The 23,429-nt window shown below is 55.6% G+C and overlaps 5 protein-coding genes across 5 annotated transcripts in view; 2 read left to right on the top strand and 3 right to left on the bottom strand.

Annotated features, from left to right (window-relative positions):
• Positions 1-1,327, bottom strand: part of K452DRAFT_360869 (uncharacterized protein) — a 3,115-nt gene extending 1,788 nt beyond the window's left edge. Inside the window, exons 1-2 of the mRNA XM_033546379.1 lie at positions 837-1,327; positions 9-780 (exon numbers count right to left, since the gene is read on the bottom strand). Coding sequence (XP_033394879.1) covers positions 9-780; positions 837-979 — 915 coding nt within the window. The 5' untranslated portion in view covers positions 980-1,327. The remainder of the gene's footprint in view (positions 1-8; positions 781-836) is intronic.
• A 2,757-nt stretch (positions 1,328-4,084) lies between these two features.
• K452DRAFT_311093 (uncharacterized protein) lies at positions 4,085-6,144 on the top strand (the record flags this gene model as incomplete). Its single annotated transcript, XM_033543391.1, has 3 exons — positions 4,085-5,193; positions 5,248-6,070; positions 6,133-6,144. 3 exons carry the CDS (start codon positions 4,085-4,087, stop codon positions 6,142-6,144), a joined length of 1,944 nt encoding a protein of 647 aa, XP_033394878.1.
• A 2,555-nt stretch (positions 6,145-8,699) lies between these two features.
• K452DRAFT_320765 (uncharacterized protein) lies at positions 8,700-9,482 on the bottom strand (the record flags this gene model as incomplete). Its single annotated transcript, XM_033544348.1, has 1 exon — positions 8,700-9,482. The coding sequence occupies one exon, from the start codon at positions 9,480-9,482 to the stop codon at positions 8,700-8,702; it is 783 nt and encodes a 260-aa protein (XP_033394877.1).
• Positions 9,483-10,408: 926 nt separating this feature from the next.
• K452DRAFT_311091 (uncharacterized protein) lies at positions 10,409-15,488 on the bottom strand (the record flags this gene model as incomplete). Its single annotated transcript, XM_033543390.1, has 5 exons — positions 10,409-12,164; positions 12,214-12,582; positions 12,632-14,506; positions 14,556-15,272; positions 15,331-15,488. 5 exons carry the CDS (start codon positions 15,486-15,488, stop codon positions 10,409-10,411), a joined length of 4,875 nt encoding a protein of 1,624 aa, XP_033394876.1.
• Positions 15,489-15,997: 509 nt separating this feature from the next.
• Positions 15,998-21,651, top strand: K452DRAFT_290263 (uncharacterized protein). Its single transcript, XM_033540971.1, has one exon. It carries the CDS (start codon positions 16,119-16,121, stop codon positions 21,165-21,167), a length of 5,049 nt encoding a protein of 1,682 aa, XP_033394875.1. The 5' UTR covers positions 15,998-16,118; the 3' UTR covers positions 21,168-21,651.
• Positions 21,652-23,429: the final 1,778 nt, after the last annotated feature.

The raw sequence follows: 23,429 nt of genomic DNA, 5'->3' as shown, positions 1-23,429 counted from the left end.
TCGTCGACCTTGATGCCGTCGTCGACGTGGACATGGACGCGCTCGTCCTCGTCCTCGTCCTCGTCGACCTTGATGCCGTCGTCGACGTGGACATGGACGCGCTCGTCCTCGTCCTCGTCGACCTGCACGCCTTCGTCGACCGATGGCTCGGCGGCAGCAGCAGCATCCTCCTCCCTCGCACTTGCACCCTCCTCCCCCGCCAACGCCACAACCAGCGCCTCCCCGAACGCGCCTCCGCCCACGCACATCAACTGCGCGAACCCTGGCTCCCGAAGCAGCTCCCTGACGCTCAGCGCCGCAAACCGCACCAACGCCTCTCTCATCTCCCCTTCCCCCTCCGCCTCCGCCGCCTCCTCCCCACGCAGCCCCCACAGCACCTCCACGGCCCCCTTGAACCAGCCCACGCACCGCTCGCGTTGCAGCACGCCCCTAAACGCCCTTAACGCCTCCCCCCGCAGCGGCGGCACGCCCAGCGCCCCCGCAGCGCGGAAGACGCGCGCGTGGTGCGCGAGCGGGTTGACGGTTTGAGGCAGCGGGGACGGCGGGTATGACGCGCTGTAGAGGTAGTGCAGGGCGTGGTCTGTGGCGAGGGGGTCGGTGCGCAGGGGGGCGAGGTCGATGTGTGTTGGGGGGGTATAGGAGCAGGAGTTGGTGGTGGTGGGCGAGAGGAGGCGCGCAAAGTAGGCGCTTTGCGTGCTTAGGACCAGGCGGTGCAGGCGGTGCGTGCGGCTTGAGGGGGTGGAGACGCTGATGTCGGAGAATTGGGCCGAGGCGTAGATGCTGTGGTTGGGGGAGGGTTAGTGCGGGCTCTGTGCGCGTGGGGGGAGCGGGCGCACCTGGCTAGGCCTTTGCGGAGGGGTGAGGCTGCTTCTTTCTCTTGCTCTTCGTCTCTGTCGCGGAGTCTTTCTTCTTCTACCTCTGCTTCTTTCCTCCGTTTGCGGGCCGCCATAGCGGCGGCGGATTTTCGTGCTTTGGGCATGTAGGTAAACACCTAGCAATATAATCGAGCTCAGCAGCTCGGCTCGACCCAGTGTAGGTCAGATCGGCACAGCGCAGCAGCAACAAGACAAGACAAGAGCAGACAAGACAAGACAAGAACGACAAGAACGACAAGAACACTCAAGCCAGACCAAGCGCACCCCAAGCACCCCTCCCCAGCCTTTTAAGCCCTCGACTGACTCGCTTCCACCCCACGTACGTCCTGTACAGCTGTCTGCAATCTGCATCCCCACACCCCATACAAGCACGCACACGCACACGCACACATGCGGATCCATACCTAGGTACTTACACATACTTACATACGGCCTGACATACATATCGCTAGCCCGTAGCCTGTACGTGCGTACGTACAAGCACCACGGCACCCACGCGCCAGAGACGCCAGCGGCGCCTGCGCGCGCACGCATTTGGCGGCGCGGACGGCTTCGTTTGGCGGTGCGCGCACACGTGCGGGCGTGTGCGTGGAGCGAGGGACGAGCGACGGGGGACGAGCGGCGGGGAACGGGGGAGCGAGACTGGGGTGACGAGAGGAGTGCGGAGCGCGTGCGTGCGTGCTGCGGGGAGGGGTGGTTCTTCGTATGGGAACGAGTGACGAGGCGGGGACAGGCAGCGCGCGGGGTTGCGGTTGGGTCGGCGCGTAGGTATGGGTTCGGTGCGAATCGAATCGAACGGACTTCCTCGAACGCAAGTGGAGTCGTGCGTGCTCGTATCTGGGCAGCGCAGGCAGGCAGTCAGTCAGCGAGTAGAATCGAGCGCGTTGGTCAGCGGCTTGGTGTGGCAGGGTGGCGGGGCTGGGTGTCGTTGCATCCATGTCTGCATGGCGAGGGGGAGCAAGTCTACCCCATCCCAGCAGCCTCTCACGGCCTCACGCCGCAACGAGCAAGCCGAGGAGCGCAAAGCGCTTGAGCCCAGCAGGCAGCACGGTGACGTCGAGCCATGCACGAAGAAGAAGCAACATGCATGCGGATCGTCGCTCCGCATGGAAGAGTTCTTCCTCTCCGACGACAACGGACCATCTCTAGGTCGTCGTCACAAAAACGTAGGCAATAGGGACTTAGGTTATCATGACTTATCAATCTTTGATCCGAGGATGCGCGCGTCCACGGCCGGAGAAGCCGGGCGATCTGCCCGCTCCGACACCGGCGGCCAATCTTTCCCTCAGCCTCTGCCCAAGCCAACCCAACCCAACCCAACACGCTCGAACGGGGCAACTACCTACGCCCCTTTCTTGGTTCTGCGTGTGTGTGCTACTGCTCATCTACTAAGTGGGACATGGCGGCGGTCGTGCTCAGGGATCAAACGCTTGACGTGTCGAGGGCCGCGTTTTTGCTTGCTTCTGCCGGATGCTTGATATTGCTTGGCGATGCCATCTGCTGCGACGGCCGGACACGCGGCGTGGGCGGCTTGTTTGCTGTTTGCTGCGCGTCGTGCACTTGCCCTTCTGGAACTGCGATGCGTGCCTATTACCTTATGTTTGGGTCGTCTGCTTGGAGTGCCTGACCACGCTGGCAGGAAGCGTGTGCTGGACTGGTGAGCTGGAGAGTGCCCACTGTCGTATACGGCTCCGAACGGCGAGAGCCAGTGCAATAGCGGGCTGGCGGTGGGCCTCTGTAGGTAGGTACTGCTGCTGTGTGTCTGTACATACTGTACAACTTACCGCAGCACGCCATGATCTTGCGTAAGCCAGACATGGGGGAGAGACATTCTGACGCGCCTATACATTAGCTGGCATTGACCGGGCTTTGTATGCCTCGCCTCTGTGCCTCCGCACCCCTGACGAGCTAGCAGACAGACTCGGAAGGGGCGTCGATTAACATTATCAGATGGAATGGGGTACGGTTAGATCCTCCGATAAAAGCCATCCACCGCAGCGGCAGGTGGCACAATCGGGCCCGCGACAAGCCACAACAAACTCGTCGCCGGTTCCTGTTGGGAGCGAGCGGGCGTCAGGGGTGCCTGGCTAGTGCGATGACGACTCATGGTGCATGGGTGGGCGCAACGCCAGCGATTACGCAGGCCGTGTGTCGGTTTCACTCTCGTACGGGCCACGAGTCCGTGTCTTCATATGGGTGAAACTCGAGATGCTGCCGAGTGAGATTCCCGGCTGCACGGATTGCCTCGCCTAATGAAGAATGTTCGAGAGCAAAAGTTTGTTTGTGTGAGACGAGTCACCCGGGTGGAGCAGGTGCACGATAGGCTCAGCGGGGGGGGTGGGAATGCTTGCCGTGTCAGGCATCAGGACGCCGTCCGGCGTCGGAGATTATCAGATGCGAGGACAAAAGCGGGAAAAAGGGGAGATTAGATGGTGTGCTGTAGGGCTGAACTAGGCAGGACATGACAGGACGGTACCGTGGATCGCGCGCCGGGGAGAAAGGCGATCTGACTGCTGGAACAAGGCTACTGTTGAAACGAGTTTAGGCCGAGGGAAAGACAGTGTTGATGATGGTCAGGAGAAGGCAGAAAAAGAAGAAGATTGATGATGATGAGTCACACCACTTGTTCCTGGGTTTATCTTACTACGTAGAAGTTGCGTGCTTTGTGGCATGTTGGAACTGCGGCTCGCCGGAAATCGGAATGCGCACGATTCCGTAGCAAGCTGGCAAAGGCCTTCCGGAGCTGGGGAAGTTTCTGCGTAGGTTGATCATGCCGTAACAGGAACTCGGCCCGGCCAAGGATGGATTTCGTCGATTGTTCGCTTGCACTCCAGCCGAGCCAGAACTCCCAACATCACCAAAAGCGTCGTCGCCGAAAGCGCTGAACTCTCTCCCGGTCGCCCGTCTCGATCTATCCACCGTGTCGTCCCTCGCGCTCCGTCCGATTGTGCGGCGGACGTTGTTCGGCTCGCTTGCCTCCAGGACGAGTCTGCCGTCTCTGACGAAATCGAAATCCGATCTGATAAGTGGTGAGCCGCCATCAATCTTCATGCCCCTCGCCGCTGCATCTGCCGAACTCAGCACCCCCCCGGCCTTTGCCCCGTTATACAAAGCCGTCCTTTCCCCCCCGCTGACCATGGCTCAATCCCTCAGCTGCTACTTCTCCTTTCTCTCACCGACCCGGCGATCTCGCCACCAACACCGTCATAATGCAGCCGCACCGGCACCAGCACATTCCCTCGACCGCCACCTCGCACCCTGACGACCCCATCCCTCACGAGCCCGCCCAGAAGATGCCCAACTACGCCATCGAGCCTCCTGCGCCCTCGTCCAATTCCTTCCGCTCGTCGCACGAGTCTCTCGCCTGGTCCGAGAACTCGAGCGACGCCGAAACCCCAGACACGCCCAACACGGAGCCCTCCGACCCCCAGGTCGACGAGGTGACGGACAAGCTCAAGGACCTGCCTGCCGCCTCGGTCGACTTCACCGCCAAGGCCGACAACCCGCGTCGCGCCTCGACTTCGCTCATCTCTGAGGATGCCGAGGGCATAAGGAAGCTTCTCGGCGACGGTGAAACGGGCACCGCCCTCATCGAGAAATACTGCTGCGGTGGAGGATGCTGCTTCGTCAAGACATTGCCGCCCGACACGACGCCCAAGGACTTTGTGCCTGTCGTCCTGCCGGACAATGCGGCCTTCCGCAGCCTGGACCTCAAGCTGGGCCCCTTGAGCCTCACGACCGAATTGGACGGCGTCCCGGAGCTGCACCAAGACACCGTCGCCTTCGACCCCGTGCCTGCCGAGACGCCAAAGCACGTCACAACTGTCTACAAGGCGCCGCCGCAATTCGTCCAGCCGCACCCGCCCTACAATGTCTTCTCGGCCCCTGTTCACCACGCGCGCGTCCTGACAAAGCCCGGCGCCATGAAGCGCACGCTGCACTTTGACCTCGATGTCACCGACTATCCCGACGAGGGCGGTGTCGATTTCAAGGTTGGCGGTGCCATTGGCATCTGCCCGCCCAATGCGTCTGAGTTGGTCGATGACGTCTTCGACCAGCTGGGTGTGCCCAAGTTTGTGCGTGACAAGCCCGTCACCCTCAAGACGCAGACGATGCGCTGGCCGACCATCTGGGGCGACGAGAAGCCCCGCGGCCTGACTACGACGCGTCGCGAGCTGCTCACTTGGTGTGTGGACTTGCAAAGCACCCCGCCCACGAAGCAACTTCTTCGCGTCATGGCCGAATACGCCGACGCCAAGAACGAGAAGAAGATCCTGGACTACCTGACCTCTGCCCAGGGGCAAGCTGCGTTCTGCGAGTAAGTTTGGAATATATCATGTCACCGTGTTCAGTTGCTTACATTGGCCTTAAGTCTTCGCACCGGCGCACACATCACCGTCGCACAACTCCTCCATGCCTTCCCTTCCTCGAAGCCCCCGCTTCACCGCCTGCTCTCCGTCCTGCCGCAGCTGATGCCCCGCTTCTACTCGCTCTCCAACGACCCGCACATCTCCTCGGCCCGCCCTGGCCTTCCGGGCGGCCGGCGCCTGATCGAGATGGCGGTGACGGTGCACGAGGACCCCGATTGGCGGGTCCCGGAGAAGTACCGCACGGGCGTGGGGTCGGGTTACCTGGAGCGGGTAGCGCAAAGCTTCATCGAAGCTGAGCAGAGCGGCATCCGCGACCCGGGCAAGGTGCTCGACATTTCGGTGCCCATGTTCCGCGGGCTGATGGCCAACCCGCTGTCGCGCGAGTTCGGAGGTGACGGGCCGATGATGCTCATTGGCGCGGGTGTCGGCATGGCGCCGTTCCGCGGCTTTATCCTCAACCGGCTGAAGAACGCGAACTGCGCGAACAAGATCTGGCTGGTGCAGGGCGTGCGCGACAGCATGCTCGACGAGATTTACTCTGGCGAGCTGGGCGCGCACGAGAAGGAGATCAAGAAGGTGGTGCAGAGCCGGCGCACGGGCGGCGAGGTACGCTACGTGCAAGACGAGGTGCGCGTGCAGGCCGATGTGGTGTGGTTCGTCATCAACGCGCTAGACGGGCGTATCTTCGTGTGCGGCAGCAGCAAGGGCATGGGCGAGGGCGTGGAGAACGCGCTGATTGACGTGGCGATGGACAAGGGGAACTTGAACGCGGATGAGGCGCGCGAGTTCTGGGACCGCAAGAAGGAGGGCGGGCAGTACATTGCTGTAAGTCTTTGGCTGGGTGATTGTGCTGTGCTGTGGGAAAGCAGACTGCTAACGTGTTGTAGGAAACGTGGTAAACTAATCTGCCTTGTGGAGAGACTGCAGCGGAGCTCGTCGTGCGAGAAGGCTTTCGGAGCGCTTGAGCGCGTGCGTGCGTGCGCGGTGGCTGTGACTGTATATACGGGTAACTGCCGCCTAGGTGCCTACCTACCTACCTAACTGGTGCCTGGGAGGTCGGGCTCCGCTGCGACTGAGTTCTTCTCCTTGTTCTTTTTCTTCGTCATCATACCACATGACATGACACATACAGAGCATACAGCAGACAGCAGACAGCATACACACGGCACACACACGCTCCCAGAGTTGGTGTGCTTGTTTGTTGGCTTGTTTGGCTGGCTGGTTGGTTGGTTGGTTTTCACAGGCGCATATCTGGGCGGCGGCTATCAATCTTGCATGTTGTAGTTTGGCTGGGCATTTGTTTTTTCATTTTTCCTTTTGATTGGTTGGTTGTTTGCTTGCAGGGTTGCAGGGCTGCAGCACGGTCCGTGGTAATTGCGCGTTGGTGTCGTTTCTCGACCCGTTCTGTTGGTGGGGTTTAGCGTGCGTGCATGGCGTTTTGTGTCGTTGTTTTTTGGTGGGGGGTGAGAGGGGCCGCTTGGTTGAGCGTGCGGGAGAAAAGGAAAGGTTGCGTGGGATGAAGGGTTTGATGGATTTGTGGGTTGGGTGTGTGTTGTGTATGTAGGATATCTAGTGTTGTGTAGCGCGTAGGGTGGGTGGGTGTGGGTGTGGGGATAAATGTAGGTAGGTAGGTAGAGAATCGAGGGTCTTTGGCCTTGGTCTTGTCCTTGTCCTTGTCCTTGTCCTTGTCCTTGTTCTTGTTCTTGTTCTTGTTCTTGTTCTTGTTCTTGCGTTTGTGTGTTTGTGTAGGGGAGTGGTGGTGTACGATGTGCGACGTTGGCCGTAAGAATCAAGATGGAGTAAGTGAGCAACACAATACCAAACAAATATACATATAAACACGCACTGCCAGCTCGAACTAAGTAGCTAGCTACCTACCTACCATACACACCTCGCAACACCACCAACCACTGTCCCACGCGGTGTTCACCCCAGAAGCCTGCCTGATGGTTGGTGGTGAGTTCTATACCAAGGCACACGTGGGCAACACCTTGGATGCCTTGTGTATTCAAGAGAAACATCTTTATAGAAAGACGAGAGACGAAGTGCGTAGTTATTCGGTGTAATAAACAACTGTGCTTCATCAGTAGTAAATGGTGATGCGCGACGGCAGGAGGGGGGAGTGGTGGTGGTGGTGGTGGTGGTGAGCGAATGTGGTGGGGGATGCTGATGCGCTTTGGCACTAGTCGCTGGTTTATACGTGGGGTTGGGAGGGGGGTTGAGATGAACTATGTAAGCGGTTAATTGGGGTGTGGCTAGTGGTAGCTGTAACGCACCTAATTTGGTTCTGTCTGACGAGGCGGACTGTGGGGGGGTAGGGGTGGTGGGTGAAACGTAAGCTACCTTAAGTGAATAGGGTAGACTACGCTTTTGTGTGAGCTGGTCTGGCTGGCTTGCTGTGGCTGTGGCTGTGGCTATGGCTGACTGACGCAGCGTGATACCGACACTGACACGACTTGCCTACGCCTATTTATACCATTCCACTACCCTCAGTGCACTCTCACAGCGAGGTATACACTAAGAATGTCTTTATACCTTCCTACTTCCTAACTTTCATATTACTGTATACGTGCGTGCGCGCCTGCCCTTATTACTATCGCGCTACCATGAACGTCAAGAAAGAGAAAAGGAAAGCTATGCTGCTTATAGGAGCGAGTAAGTAAGATGATGGTAGTCGAGTGCGAGAGAAAATGGTGGTGGTTATCACCGTGAGCTCTTTGTGCTCGGCACTGGAAGTGAGATATGTCACATGTGGTTGTTGTAGAAGGCTTGGCCTTGTGGCGTGAAGGCTGAGTAGAGCTGGTGCCTTAGCAACTCGCGAAGTGATGAGTTACGCCTCGGTAGGCGCTCGCCGACACGGTGCACGCATCTTGACGGTGGGGGACAGGGGGTTCGTGGGCCGTGGCTATTAGGTAACCTTGTTGAAAGATTTCGTGTAGAAGTGGTTGTGAAGTCACATCGTGATCTATAAACTAAATGGTGTCTCTGTATACGCCTCTGTATCGGAGATGTGTGTGCTCTTTTCTGGCAACAAAACATAAGTTTTAAATACGGAAGAAGAAGAGGAAGATAAGTTTTATAAGTAGAAGCTTATTCTGCAGTCCTACTAGTTAAAACTTTTACTGGCACGTTTTACTGACCCCTTGAAGTGATCTATATTTTCGTAGAGTATGGTTCTAACTCTTGATTGAAACCTACGATACCTATAGAGGGCACTATACAACTATATAAAAGTGAAAAGATACTAGGTATAATAAGATATAAAAAAGATATAAAGGTAAAGATAAATAGAAGTACTAGTATATATAAGTACTAGGGTATACTACGAGGGTATAAAGGTATTTGCTAGGGTATAAAGATATAAACTACCTACAAGTAGAAAGTATGTCGCATAGATTTACTGGTATATCATCACGTAGGATGAGGAAATAATCCAGTGGCATAAACCCCCCACCTACCCATCCACCGCCTCATCCCTCCCCCCAAACTCCCTCACCAACTTCTCAGCCCATCTTCTCTTCTCATCACCGCCCCGACCCTCCAACAACCAAGCCAGCACCTCACCATCCCTCCTATCGACCTCGCGCCCCTGGACCTGCACATCCTCCCACGTGGTAAACTCCGCCCAGCCCATATTGTAGAGCTGCAAGTTAACGCAAACACTGCCGACCGCCTCGGGCTTAAAAGTCCACTCGGCCCACCCCCGCCGAAACGACTCGCCCCCGTCCGCCGTCTCCAGCAGCCACGCCGTCCCGAGCGTGACGACGGTCACCCCGTCGCGCCGCCAGTGCGCGCTCCGCGCTACGACCATGTTCGCCCGGTCGAAAAAGACGCCCCAGCCGCGGGAGGGCAGGATCGTCGTCCGGTGGTACTGCACTATGGCGTTGATGCGGTCGTCCGCGTCGTCGGAGGCGTCCGCATCATCGGAGGCGTCCATGTCTTCTGGGTTGTCCGTGTCCTCAGGGCCATCAGAGTCCTCGCGGCCGAGCCAGCGCGCCCGCGGCGCCGGACACAAGACGTTGTCACTGTCCCAGGCGCCGTCGTCGAGGAGCCCGGCGTGGCAAGTGCGCGCGATTGCAAGGAGCTCGTCGTCCGAGGCCGGGAAGAGGACGTACAGCGCGAAGCGGCCGTTGGCGTAGGGTGCGGGGGCCTGGTCCTGGGGCAGGAGAGGGTCGAAGGGCTTGATTGCTTCGGTGGATGGTTCGGGGGAGGTTGGTTCTGGTTCTGGTGAAGGCATTGTTGGTTGTGTGGTATTATGGGGATGGTGATAGTTGGATACGGATCGTGGATTGGGATGCGGTTGTGCTGGGGCGGGTTTTCGTTTATATATATCTATGCTGTTTCTTGTTGTGCTTTGATTCACGTGGTAGGCAACAGCTGGGGCGATGGAGGATGCTGCCGATCGCTTCCTGAAACTGCACTTCTGCCTTAGGTGCGAGCGCGCAGGGCAAGGCAACATAAATAGCCGTGTATCTCAACAGGAATATCCCTGCAAAGACATGGACTAACGTACATCACCGCTGGACGTTAAACGATAAAAATAGCAATGATGCAAAAAGACCAGAGCTATCTTATTCAGCAGCATCACAACACTCGCCCACTACACCACGCAGCACACCACAAGTCTACAGCATCAACACTAATTCATTACACAATACAACAGCTAAATCACACGAACTCCCTCCAGGCGCTCAAACCTCACGAAAGCACCAGCAACAACAATCAATCAGAAGGACACAAATAAAGAAACCAAGCTACAAGCATCAGCTAACTAACTAAACCAGGAAAATGTGCGTGTAGCTGTATAGTGTGTGCGCGAGAATACAAGTGTTAGGGGGGATGGGGGAGGGCGTGCGTGAGGGCGTGATACTAGTAGTAGCAAAGGTCGTGATACCAGTAGTAGAAGATAAGGGGTGTGATGCTGTTGTGAAGGTGGAGTGGTAGTGGTCGTCGATCTCGTCATCTGAATCATATCCGTCCGTCCCGCGCCGGTCAATCAATCAATCAATCTCCGTCATGCCCTGCCATGCCATGCCTTTTTTCTGATCCTCCGTCTGGGCGCTGGGCTCTTGACCCGCCGGCCCAGCTACACCATTAGATCCTCCACTTCAACTCCCAACTTCTTCACCTTCTTTTTTTCTCCAGTCTCTCTCCGTCACTCACTCACAATTCATCCCTCACCCTTGCCGTGGCATCAGTAGCAGCCTCGCTGATACTGCTCGCCATCTCCTCAACCTTGCTCTTCGCGTCTTCGACCTTCTCGCCCGCATACTCGCCCGAGTTCTCCGCGAGCGAGCTTAGCCTGGCGCGCGCGCTCTCCATAGCTATAGCCAGCCTGCTCGATGCGCTCTCCATCGCACCCTGCTGCGGTCCGTAAAGCGCGCTGCTGACCCTGCTTGCTGCAGCAGCGTAACCGTCGTTGACGGCTGAACCGACAGTGTCTGCGGCCGATCCCGCAGATGCCATGTTCTGCTCCGCCGCACTCGACACGGCTGCCGATACGGATGAGTATACGTTGCCAGCGGAACTGGTCGCTGCTTCGACGGAGCCGGTTGGCGTGCCGTAGATGGCAACCGAGATGGCATTTTGGGCGGATGATGCTACGTCGGCGAGAGAGCTCTGTGCTTGCTCTGCGTAGCCAGCCTGAGTGCCATAGACGGCTTCGGAAGCCTTCTGGGATGCTGAGGCGTAGGCGGAGCCTGCGGCTTCGGAAGCCTTCTCATACGAGTTCTTCTCAGTGCCGTAGATTTGCACGGAGACGGCATCTACTGCATCATTAATCTGGTTAGAAGCGTTGTTGAGGATGTCCTCGAGAGCGGCAGGAGGAGTGAATGCGGCCGACACAACCGAAGATGCAGATTCGTATGCCTCGTTGGCGTACGACGAAGCGCTGGATACCATTGCGGGAGCTCCGGTGTGATAAGCGCTGCTCAGGCGCTGCATCACACTCTCAGTAAAGACGGGCTCCTGCCCGACAACCAGATCTGAGATGAGAGATTGGATCGCAGCGTACTGAACGGCAGCTGCAGAAGTGGCCTGTGCGCTGTAATCACCAGCCTGGCTGTAAGCAGACTCATACCATGGTGTGGGCTGGCCGTAGACTTGCTCGCTGGCCTTGGCAATCAGGGATTCCCAGTTGGCAGACGCCTGGGAGGCAACAGACTCAACGTAACCAGTTTCGGTGCCAGCAATGCCAGAGCTGGCGACAGAGGCAACTGATTCAGCCCTCTCGGAAATGGCAGATGCGGCAGATTCGAGGCTACCGGTAGACGTGCCGTAGACGGCGCTGCTAGCAGAGGCAGATGCAGCAGAAAGAGATGCCGACGCGGCGGAAACAGCAGCGTCATACTGAGATGACGCAGAGTCTAGGACGCTCTGCGCAGGCGACTTGCTAGTCTTACCGGCGGCAGAACTGGCGGAAGACAAAAGTTCTTCCATGTTGCTTGAAGCGGCACTAAGTGCAGCGGAATACTGGCTCTGCGCAGCCGAAACGTAACTTTCGTAGGCAGGCTTGGGAGTGCCATATATGGCTTGGCTTGCAGAAGCAGAGGCGACGGACAAAGACGAAGCAGCAGCGGCAACGGCCGCATCATACTGAGAAGATGCGGAATCGAGGACGCTCTGTGCAGGCAACTTGCTTGTCTGGCCAGCCGCGGAGCTAGCAGAGGCGAGTAGCTCTTGATATTTGCTGGAAGCAGCATCAAGCGCAGCGGTGTACTGGCTCTGTGCAGCAGTGAAGTATCCTTGGTAGGCCGGAGTAGGAGTACCATAGACGGCACTGGAGGCGGCCTCAAGGAACTCAGAGTAGCGGGCATGAGCCAGCCCAACGCCCTCGTAGTACCGCCTTTGCGCCTCAGCCATGTACTGCTGGGAAGCAGGAGTAGGTTCCACGCCAACGGCAACCTTAGCACTGGAGTACCTGTCGTAATGTTAGCCATATAAATCTGAGATCGACAGGGTTCACTCACTGAGCAGAAGCGGCATTGAGACCTTCGCTCAGCCTAGAAGAGGCAATGGAAGAAACGGATTCCCAGGAATTCTGTGTTGGGCTAGCGGCCAAGCTCTTTACAGACTCAGTGTAGGGGTGGAGGACCGAGTACAACTTCGCGCCAGCGACTGCAAGGGAAGAAGTGTATGCGTCGGAGATAGCAGATGCAGACGAAAGCATCTCCTCAGACATAGGCTTCGGCGTGCCGGATACCTGAGCAGAAACGGCAGACTTGGCAGATTCGTACCGTTCCTTTGCAAGGTTTACAGCGCTATCATATTGCGCGCTAGCCTGGGCCTGCATGGACTTGAGTACGGGCGTCGGTGTGCCGTAGATGGCATAAGATGCCCTGTATCCTAGTTAGCAGCTGAATTAACAAAAGTGGAAGCACAACGTACGCAGTAACAGCCTGGGCATATTTGTCGGACGCAACACTGGATAAGCTTTCAACCGTGCCCTGCTCCGGTCCGTACAGGACACTGGAAGCCGCCTTGAGAGCGCGGTCGTACTGCTCAGCAGCCAAGGAGGTCGCAGACTCTACAGTACCCTGAGTAGGTGTAGGCCGAAGAATTGCCTCGCTAATGGCCCTGGTGAGGTCAGCGGCATGGTCTCCAGCGTCGCTGACCATGCTTTGGAGCTTCTCCGAGTAAGTATCATCGTCCGAATCATCAATGATATCGTCGAAGATGATTTGCCTAGCCTCAACAACGACCTGGGCAGCCACTCCTCCCCAGACCTTCTTGACTGATTCCGTAGCTTCGCTACCCGCCTCAGAAGCCGCCGAAGCTGCGGACTCAATGCTAGAAGACGCATCGGAGGCAACAGACTCGTGAACGGGAGTAGAGCTGCCAACGACGGCCTCACTGGCCTTGGAAGCCATCGATTCGTAGACAGGCGTCTCAGTACCAATAATTGCATCACTGGCTTGAGAGGCCAAAGACTCGTAGACAGGCGTCTCCGATCCAATAACCGCCTCGCTAGCTTTAGACAGAACAGACTCGTGAGGAGGTGCCGGGGTGCCAATTATAGCCTCACTGGCCTGATCCTTCTTGAGCTTGGCAGCGGAAACAACGCTCTGTGCTCCTTCGCCAGCAGCCGCGCTGGCAGCAGAAGCCCTGGAGCTAGCAACAGAAGAAAGGCTGTCAGTAGCATCTTGAGTGCCCATGACAGCTTCTGAAACCTTGGTTGCAGCTCGCTCCGAAAGAGCAGGCTCGGTGCCAATGACAGACTCGCTGATCTTCGAGCTAGCATCCGCTGCCTGCTCAGAAGCGACAGAGGCAAAGTTCTCAGCGCCTTCAGAAGCGGAGGATGCGACAGCCTCAAAGGCGCCTTGGGGTGTTTCCTCACCAACTACAGCAGAGCTGACACTGTTAGCTGCCTGCTTGGCCTTTTGAACAGCATTGACAGCAGCGGCAGGAATAACCTTGGAGCTGAAGTCGTCCGAGCTGTCACGAGTGTCAATCTTCCAGCGAGCAACGTCCTTGAGTCTGATGAGCTCCTTGGCTGCCTTTTCGGCAATGTCCATACCGCTGTCTTCAACCTTGGCACCCTCGTCCTTGGCGGCTATGAGACCCTCATGCTTCAAAGCGACAGATTGAACCTCGCTGCGCCACTCATCGAATGTCTTCTTCAAAGCATGGTACTTGGACCAGTCCTTGTAAGTAACGCCGTCCATCCAGGCCCAGCGCATACCGATTTCCTGAAGACCCAAATCACGGATGTTATCGATGACTTCGAGGGTAGAGTCGGAAGCTTGCTTGACGAGAGAGAAAGTTTCTTCATCGTACTTTTGCTTCCAAGCTCGGAGAGCCTGAGCCTTCTCTTTAATGTCTTTACCGGCAGCGCGGATGACCGAGAGAACTTCCTCATTGGCAGCTTCGACATCTTCTTCCGTTGCCTCTTCCGGAAGGCTCTCGGCTTCCCGGTTTATCTTAGATTCGACGTCTCTAAGTCTCCGCTCGGAAGTTTCCTGGAGTCGCACAATGAGAGCATTGCCAACTCCGAGGGCCTGGCTCTTAATCTGGTGGCTAGTGATCTCTTGGACACGCTCCTCAAGGTCCTCAGAGCCCTTGTCAGCAGCCTTGGCGAACTTCTCCTGCCACGATCGGAGATCATTGGTGACTTTTTCGCGAACGTCTGCCTCGGAGGATTTGGCGGCGGATTTGCTAGAGCTGCTGGAGCTGGTGGGGCTCGCATCAGACTCCGTGACGGAAGCAGCCATTGAAGAAACAAGGGAAGAAACACTAGACGTCGCAGACGCAGCGCTAGAAGTACTGTAATCATATTAGCATACCGTGCAATAGCCAGGAAGAAATCACAAACCTGTCAGCGGCCTCGACGACGGCTTCCAACTTCTTGCCATCCTTGTAGCGTCCCAACCTCTCGCTAATGCGCATCAATTGCGGCTCAACATTATCGCCATACAGAATCCTGATCTGCGGCCACACCTGGCGAAGTAGGAAAGAACCGATAGAGGAGGCACCGTACTGAACGTAGGGATACCCGATGTCGACGGCAAAGTGGCGACCGTGGGCATACGCGTTGTGAGCATGAGGAAGAACAAACTCGTAAGCAGGCAGGAGCTTGCTGTTGTAAGTGTTGCCGGCCAACGACGACGCTTGATCGTAGTAGGGAGCTGCCGCAGCGGACGCTTTGTCGACGTGAGGAGCTAGCGTAGCATCATACTGTTCCTTTGCGCGGCTTTGTGCCGTCTGGAGCTGAGGCTTGAGGGACCTCTCCCACTCAGCCAGAACGTATTGTTGTGCTTGTGCGACGCGGGGTGCGCCGTAGCTCATGTAGGTCTGCTTGGCAAACTGGGCTGACGGAGCGTAGATTTGCTCGTTGAAGCGGTCTACGTACGGCTGGGCCTTCTGAGCGTATGGTGCGACATAGGTTTCGTAGTACGGTTCCAGGTACGGTTTCGCATGCGATTGAACTTGCAAGTAGGGGGAGCAGAGCTTTGGGGAGTCGTCGGTGAGGTCGTCTAGGGACTTGGGACAACGAAAGACCATGGTAATGATGGTATACCACACCAGCAGGCTGTTGACGCGGGCAGAGTCAGCTCAGAATCTTCGTGTGCGGGGGAGGCAGGACGCACCGAGCAGCATTGCTGAAGGCCCAGCGGGCGAAGCTCCTGCGCGGAGGAGCGGGCTTGGACGACCGCGAGATGTGGCCGTTCATCTTGTCGGGGTCGATGGTGCCGTTGGCCTCTTTGATCTGGGGCACTCTGGCGTGCCCGTTGGTTTGGACAGCCATGGCTGTGCGGTGCTGGGGATCGACGAGTCCGTGCTGAAGTGGTCCAGCTCACTAAATGCTTGCGGACGAGGGCGGGCTGCTTTCGGCCACGCGCAAAGAGGACAGAGTTGAGGCTCAGAAAGGATGCTTCGGCGGATGCTTTTTGATGGGAGCAGGAAGAGTTGGCGGACAAGGAACCTGACACTGGTATCAGGGCAGCTTTCTAGCCAAGATTCACGTCATCGACACCGAGGGGGCGAGGGAGCGAGGGAGCATGCTCGCGCAGATCAACCGATCGCACTCCTATCGCTCGCTGGACGAATCGCCTCGCGTGCCTGCCTGGAAGCGCAGCGCATCCAGTGTCTGGTCTTGACGCGATGATGAAACGACAGGCCCACGTGACTGCGGCGGGTTAGGTTTGTCGTGGCCGCTGGCCGACCGGGGGTCTAGGAGTAGCCGGCCGTCGTCACTTTCCCCCAGGGTCCGATTCTCCGATCCATTGTGCTTTCCCTTCAACAAACTCCCCGCGCCGTTCGACTGCTTGCATCTCCACGCCCAAATGACACCCTAGACGCCCGCGTCTCCGGCTTTAACGCCCACATTTCCTTCGCTATCTGCCGACTCCGGACCATCATTCCACCCTCCGCCATCATGGCCGACGCCAGCGTCGTCCCAGACCTCATGAACGACCCGGCTTACGACCCCAACTCGACCGCCTCCGACAAGGCCTCAGAGGATCCCGATACCTGCCGCATATGTCGAGGCGAAGGCTCTCTTGACGAGCCGCTGTTCTTCCCGTGCAAGTGCAGCGGGAGCATCAAGTTCGTCCATCAGGAATGCCTGATGGAATGGTTATCGCACTCGCAGAAGAAACACTGCGAGCTGTGCAAGACGCCCTTCCGCTTCACCAAACTATACCATCCGCAGATGCCGAGCACCCTTCCGACGTCCGTCTTCCTCCGGAGGGCCCTGATCCATGTCGTCAACCACTTCATAACCTGGGCTCGGGGCTTGTTGGTGGGCACGGTATGGCTGGTGGGGCTACCTTGGTTTATGCGCATAATCTGGAGAGCCTTGTTCTGGTGTGGCGATGGTGGATTTGCGACGGACCTGGCACGCGTGGCAAATATTCACAGGCACAGGATCATGCCTCATCTTAATGCGGACCCGGCCAACAGGACCTCTCTTCCGTTGAACATGACCGCCTTGTCCGCGCTTCCTGCAATCCTCTCTCCGTTTTCCCAAACGCTCAACATGAGCGCGGGAGAGCCCACTGTCTTCATGATCGTCAAGAGGATCCTTTTTGGTTTCTATCCGGTCAACGTGGATGTAATTGACCCGAAGAACTCCACAACCACCGGCGCGACGCAAACGCATGGATCTCTCTTATCCGACGTGTCATTTTTCAAGAAAATTACATCGAGTCCTCGTATCCTTCGGTTTGTCTTGGACGTTGTTGAGGGCGAAATCATTACAGTCCTCGTTGTGATTGCTTTTATATTGATTTTCTTGATTCGTGAGTGGGTCGTGCAGCAGCAGCCTGTCATTAATGTTGCTGCCATGCAACCAATGAATAGGCCAGTCGTACCGCCCGCTGTCGAAGAGGAGGTTCAGCATGAAGCACCAAACGATCCAGCGCAAGATGCCAATGCTCAGCAAGATAGGGGTGAGCAAGCTGACGGCTCCGAAAGTGATGACTCCCAGGGATCTGCGGAGGCGTTTCCGATGTTTGCCGATTTCGAATACACACCGGAAGAGGATGACAGACAGAGAGGTCCACGTCAGATGCCCGAATTTGCACAAAAATACATCGACGAAATCCCGGATGCCAATGTTCGTCAGGCTTTAAGAGATGCGGATCCGCGCAAGCTGGCTTCCATAATCGATCGAATGGATCTTGTAGGCCAAAAAATCATTAGGAGAGAACTGTGTGTTTGGTTGGAAACAATTAGTCGATTGGTACGATCGACAGCTGAATCTGACCGGAGGACAGAGACATGGGAGCAGTTGCTCTTATGGGCCAGTGATTTCAAGGAAATAATCGTGACGCCACAAGAGACGGAGAGATATGGAACGCCGTCAATTTTCATCCCCGGCGCGCTCGACGCAGACGAATCATCCCTCTCGACAGACTCGGACCTGCCAGACTCTCTTCTAGCCGGCAACGAGTATCAACGCGCGCGGCAGAGGGTGTCTGCTGGACGTTTAACGAAAGCAGTGCAGAGACCTAACATGCCCAGCCGTGAGCAGTCGTTTTTGGCAGCTCAAATACGGCGGGACCTGGAAGAGGCAACAAGGAAAGCGTTGCTGGATAATGCCGGCGAAGGACCCGCCATAGAGCCGGATGGGGAACGCCACAGCGACAACAGCGAAGAAAGCTGGCAACAGATTTCCGATTCTGAGGCGGTGGCCGCTCTGACAGCGAACTCTATTACTCCAGATGCTGACTACGTGTATTCGTCTGCTCCGCGGTCGTCTAGGCCGTCGACATCATTCGATGAAGCACACCCGACCAGCGAAGAGCTCTATGGCGATGCCAATGAAGACGAAGGTGGTGCCGATGACCAGGATCACTCAACTTCCCACAGCCATACCACCACTGTCGTGCCTCCGAATGACGAGTCGGACGCACCGCCTACATATGGACCAGAACCTGCCCCTGCCAGGGACAACCAAGCAGGAGCATCGCCCGCGAACGCGGAATCAACGCGCGCCCTGCCCGTTAGAGACGTGGGCTTTTGGGAAAGTGTTTACAACTGGCTGTACGGTGATATCCTACCAGTGGAACATGATGATGTTCAATTGGGCGGAGATGATGCCCACGTTGTACAGAACCTGGCAGAAGAAGCTCCGTTTGTAGGTCGTGACGCAGCATTTGACGAGGAGTTTGACCAACCGGGCGCTGCTCAGGATCCTGAAGTCGCTGCTGCAGCTGCGCAGGCAGGCATTGATCTCAACGATGCCGAGGCCATCGAGGACGCCGAAGACTTGGAAGGAATTATGGAACTCATTGGTATGCAGGGTCCAATTCTTGGCCTCTTCCAAAACGCCATTTTCAGCGCGGTCTTGATATCTGCAACTGTTGCCGTTGCCGTGTGGATACCTTATCTTTGGGGTAAAGTAGTGTTGCTTTCTCTAGGCCGCCCGGTCTGGTTATTCCTCAAGTTACCTCTCCGTATTCTATCGGCAGGAGCAGATCTTATTGTTGACTCCAGCCTTTTCCTTGGAGCTGCGATTTTGTATTGGTCGTTAACGGTACTTACAACTCTACTACCCATCGCAATGTTACATCAGCCCTTCGAGTCGCTGGCAACATCCACTCAGACGGTAGCAGAGTCCGCTGTCCAGCGCATCTCCAGGGTTTTTACCGACGCAGGCACCAGTATGAATTCGGATTATCTTCACCTCTCGATCAGCTCTCATGCTGCATTGCGCTCTCTTCAGCGAGACGGCAGCGAGTGGATGTCTTATCTCTGGACTGGCCTTGTTGCGCTTTATGAACAGATGTCTCATATGGAGTCTTTCTCCGTATTCGGTACCTTGGGTCGCATTTTTCAGGCTACGCTCGGCATAGCAGCATCCGCAATCACCAATCTGCGAGCTGCTTTGCCCACCATATCGACAGCAAATGGTCTTTCAGTCACTCTGCCCACCGGAAACAGCACCGTATCTACCGTCGACCCGACTTTCGAATATTGGACTGCGACGGACAGAATCATCGCTATCCTTGCAGGCTACGTCTTCTTCGCCTTTGCCGGTGCACTCTACCTGAAAAGAGGAACGCCTTTCACCAGCTCCCCAAATGGCCGTAGAGTTGAAGTTATCATTTCAGATGTGTTGCAGCAGGCTGGAGGCGTTCTCAAAGTCATTCTGATTATTAGCATTGAGATGCTCGCTTTCCCCCTGTACTGTGGAATTCTTCTGGATGTCGCCTTGCTTCCTTTGTTCGAAGACACGACTCTTATTTCACGATTCGAGTTTGCACATAAAGCGCCATGGACAGCTGGCTTCGTCCATTGGTTCGTGGGCACCTGCTACATGTTCCACTTTGCGCTTTTCGTCTCCATGTGCCGAAAGATTATGAGAACCGGCGTCCTCTACTTCATTCGTGATCCGGACGACCCGACGTTCCATCCTGTCCGAGACGTTCTCGAACGGAGCGTTACCAGCCAGCTCCGCAAGATTGCATTCAGCGCTTTTGTCTATGGCGCGTTGGTCATCTGCTGCCTGGGCGGTGTTGTGTGGAGCCTTTACTTGGGATTCGACAACATACTTCCCGTCCACTGGGAGTCTCACGCGCCCGCTATGGAATTTCCGATCGAGCTGCTCTTCTTCAACTTCCTGACTCCAGTGGTATTAAGGTTGTTCAAACCCAGCGATTCTCTCCATGAGATGTATCAGTGGTGGTTCCGCAAGTGTGCGAGAGGGCTGCGACTCTCCGACTTCCTATTTGGTGAGAAATTCGCAGACGAGAGAGGTCACCATGTCAGACGGACGTGGGCGGGCTGGTTTGCCAGGAAGAAGGGAAACGCGGAAGCCCCCGTCACTGGTGAAGAGCGCCGTGTCTCCGCTGAAAATCGGAACACTGAAGCATACTTCCTCTTCGATGGACGCTATGTGCGGGCTCCGGCTTCTGATCAAGTTCGCATTCCCAGGGGCCAATCCGTGTTTGTCGACGTCGACACTTCCAACAACCGGCTCGATGGCAAGTCTGATGACGACGGCGTCCACGGTAGACATTCTGGACTCACCTCCTTCGTGTACATTCCGCCATGGTTTCGCGTTCGCATCTGCCTGTTTGTCTTGGCAATCTGGCTCTTCGCGGCTGTTACGGGTGTTGGTGTGACGGTCGTCCCACTCCTATTCGGGCGCTCGCTCATTGCAAGCTTTCTTCCCGATGGTACAACCGTCAACGACATCTACGCCTTTTCCATTGGCATCTACATTTTCGGTTTCACCGCCTACACAATCCTGCACTTCCGCCAGGTTGGCGCATACTTTGCTCGCTCGCTGCAGCATCCAGTTACGGCTGCCTACTCGGTCCTCCATGTGCTGGTGAACTACGCCACTCGCGCCCTCGCCACCACTTACGTCTACGCAGCCGTCCTCGTTGCGCTCCCCATCCTTTTTGCCGCCTTCCTAGAATTCTATATCCTCGTCCCTCTGCACGCCTACCTCGCGCCTCAAGAGGAGCACGTCATCCACCTTATTCAAGATTGGACTCTGGGCTTCCTCTATGCACGCGTGGCAGTAAGCGTCCTGCTCTGGAACCCGCGCAACGTGTTGTCGCGGGCACTGCGAGCCGTGGTGCGTGACGGCTACGCGCGCCCAGATGCGCGCCTTGCAACACGCTGCTTCGTCGTACCGGCCGTCGTCTTCTTCGCCACTACCCTACTTGGCCCACTCCTCCTAGCCCGCATAGCGAACGCAACCATCTTTGCCGGCCGTGGGCCTTGGGTTCATCACGTCGTCTACAGGACTGTGTATCCGCTTATGCTGGCGGTGGCCCTAGGCGTTTGGGCATGCTTTGGAGCCGTACGCACGACGGACCGCTGGAGGGCAAGAGTCCGCGATGAGGTTTACCTAATCGGCGAGCGGCTGCACAATCTTGGAGAGAGAAAGACGGCACTGAGCGGCGCACTGAGACAAGGGCAGAACCAAGGCTCCACTCATCCCGAGCCGACACCGGTGGCGACATAACGTGGCGGTTAGAGATGGACAGCAAAGAGTGGTTATAACTCGGTGAGGTGGGCCGTCCAAGTTGATATCCCTTTTATTTATTTCTTTTACGTTCCGGCCCTTCTCACGTTTCCCTCTTTTGCGTCTTCAATTGAGATGTGCTGAATGCGTCATAGGTGGCTAGATAGATGGCTGCTCAGTCGGCTAAATAGCCGTACCAATTTGACATCATGCGGTTAGGACTGTATGCTGGTTGTGTTTTGACAGGTCTTGGCAAAAGTGAAGTGACAGTCGCCGAGAAAAAACGTACTAAGGAGCTCGAGGAAGCTGTCTACCAAATCAAGCCAACTTCAACTGTCGACACTCGAAACAGGCATACGAATAATAGCGGAGGTGTGTACTTATACAAAGAAGCCCTTCTCGTACTGTTAACAACACCATGACCTTCCTGCATTCCTGCATGGTGGGGTGTTATTTCCTTGGTTCAAGTTTGAGCACCGATGACTCGCTTCATCATTATGAATAATATTTAAGGTTTCTTGCTGGATTTGACCATGGGTGTACAATCGCTATGTATACCACAGAGTAATGTGAAGAAACTCGGAACTCATAGCCAACTAGCATCATCCGCCCACGGCTCAAGCACCGAACAAACCATCGGCCAAGAATTTGCGTGGGGGAGGCTCGTCGCTATAAAGGTTCTTCAGCTCGACTCTAAAGTCGACCTCTCCTACACGAGATATCCTCCACTCGACTTTGAAAGACTACACACTTGGATGGCAGAAGAGCGCTGCTGTTCTTGCACTTGCAGGAGGGCACCTCTCAAGGAGTAGGTCAGTCAAATTTACTCTCGATGGGTTCCTCACTGATTTACTCTTAGGCTAGTAAAGGCAAAAATGGATACAGACCTGAGACTTTGCTTCAACGACGGGAGGTCCTTTGCTGTGCATAGAGATATTGTATACGAGCGTTGCCCTGAATTTAAGGAACAAGTAAAGGTATTTCCCGTGTACAAAGCTTCTGTCGTTAAAATCCTAATGATATACAACATTAACAGATCTCAGCAAGGGCACGACGGAGAACACGACCTAGGAGACTCGCCCTTTGAAGTCATCGCGGCAGTTGTCCAGTTCGTGTACTACCACGCATATTCGTTCGGCAGCATCCAGGCCGGCGACGCCTTAATACTGCACGTCCTGTTGCACTACCTCGCGATCAAGCTCAAACTGAAATGCCTACAACGAATCGCTGGACAAGCCAGTATATACCTCGCCGAACTCCTCTGGCATACGGAGTCCTTCGCCAAGGCAATAAGCATTATATACGCGCCTGAAAACTATGACGAGCGCGAGCTGCGAGATTCCATGCTGGAGCGGGTAGAGAAGGTGATAGCAGAGGCGCAGCCGTCGCCGCTGACTCTTGTCGATGCAATGGAGCAGACCGAGGCCTTTAAACGGGATATCACGGTTCTGATGAACACGAGACGGATACGAGAGAATCGGGACGATGGAATCAAGTTGCAGACGTTTTGCCGCAACTGCGGAAACGTTATAACAGTTGTGCTGAAGTTGAATAGTCGGATTTTGAGGCCGTGCAATCGTTGCGGGACGACTTGGGAGTCAGATTCATGGAGGCGGTTGTCTACACCGTAAGGCTTGTGTAATTGGTTCTTGCGTTATGAGCATGTTCTATTAGAAAGAGTTATCTGTATTTTAGAGGATAGTTTCTGGCAAGTGGCGACAACAAAGTCGTGAAGGTTATGGTGTTTAGCCCGAACTGAATGGGTGGAGTTTGATGAAAAAACTGCAATTAACGGCCTTAGCGTTTTAATACTATTCCTGTATGTAGTTTTCGATAACATCTCGAACTTTACATGGGTAGATTTGGACATATAAAATTTTCTAGTGCCAAGACGTGAAGTGTATTTAATGCAAATGACTGTTGTTTACATATTGGCCAGTCCACATATAGAAAAACGTAAATAGTAACCGACGTGGAACCCTATAGTCTAATTTTGATAAGCTTAATGGGATACAGTATATGTAGCTGAGCTGTATTTGGTTGAAGTAACTGCGGTACCGTGGGAACTTGATCGTTCGGGCATAATGATTCACCATTAACTATATGCAGCATTCGATACCAAGGATTTCGACTATCTATGGTAAAAAAAAAAAAAAAAAAAAAAAAAAAAAAAAAAAAAATTAAGCCATGCTATACTAGTAGAGTATCTTCTGCATAAGCCTCCATGCGGCCCGTTGTGACCATGTTTTGGATCGCGGGCGC

This window comes from Aplosporella prunicola (genome assembly GCF_010093885.1).
Source record: "Aplosporella prunicola CBS 121167 unplaced genomic scaffold K452scaffold_21, whole genome shotgun sequence".
Lineage (NCBI taxonomy): Eukaryota > Fungi > Ascomycota > Dothideomycetes > Botryosphaeriales > Aplosporellaceae > Aplosporella > Aplosporella prunicola.
Note: the sequence above shows the minus strand (reverse complement) of the source record. Positions and strands in the feature narration are given on the sequence as shown.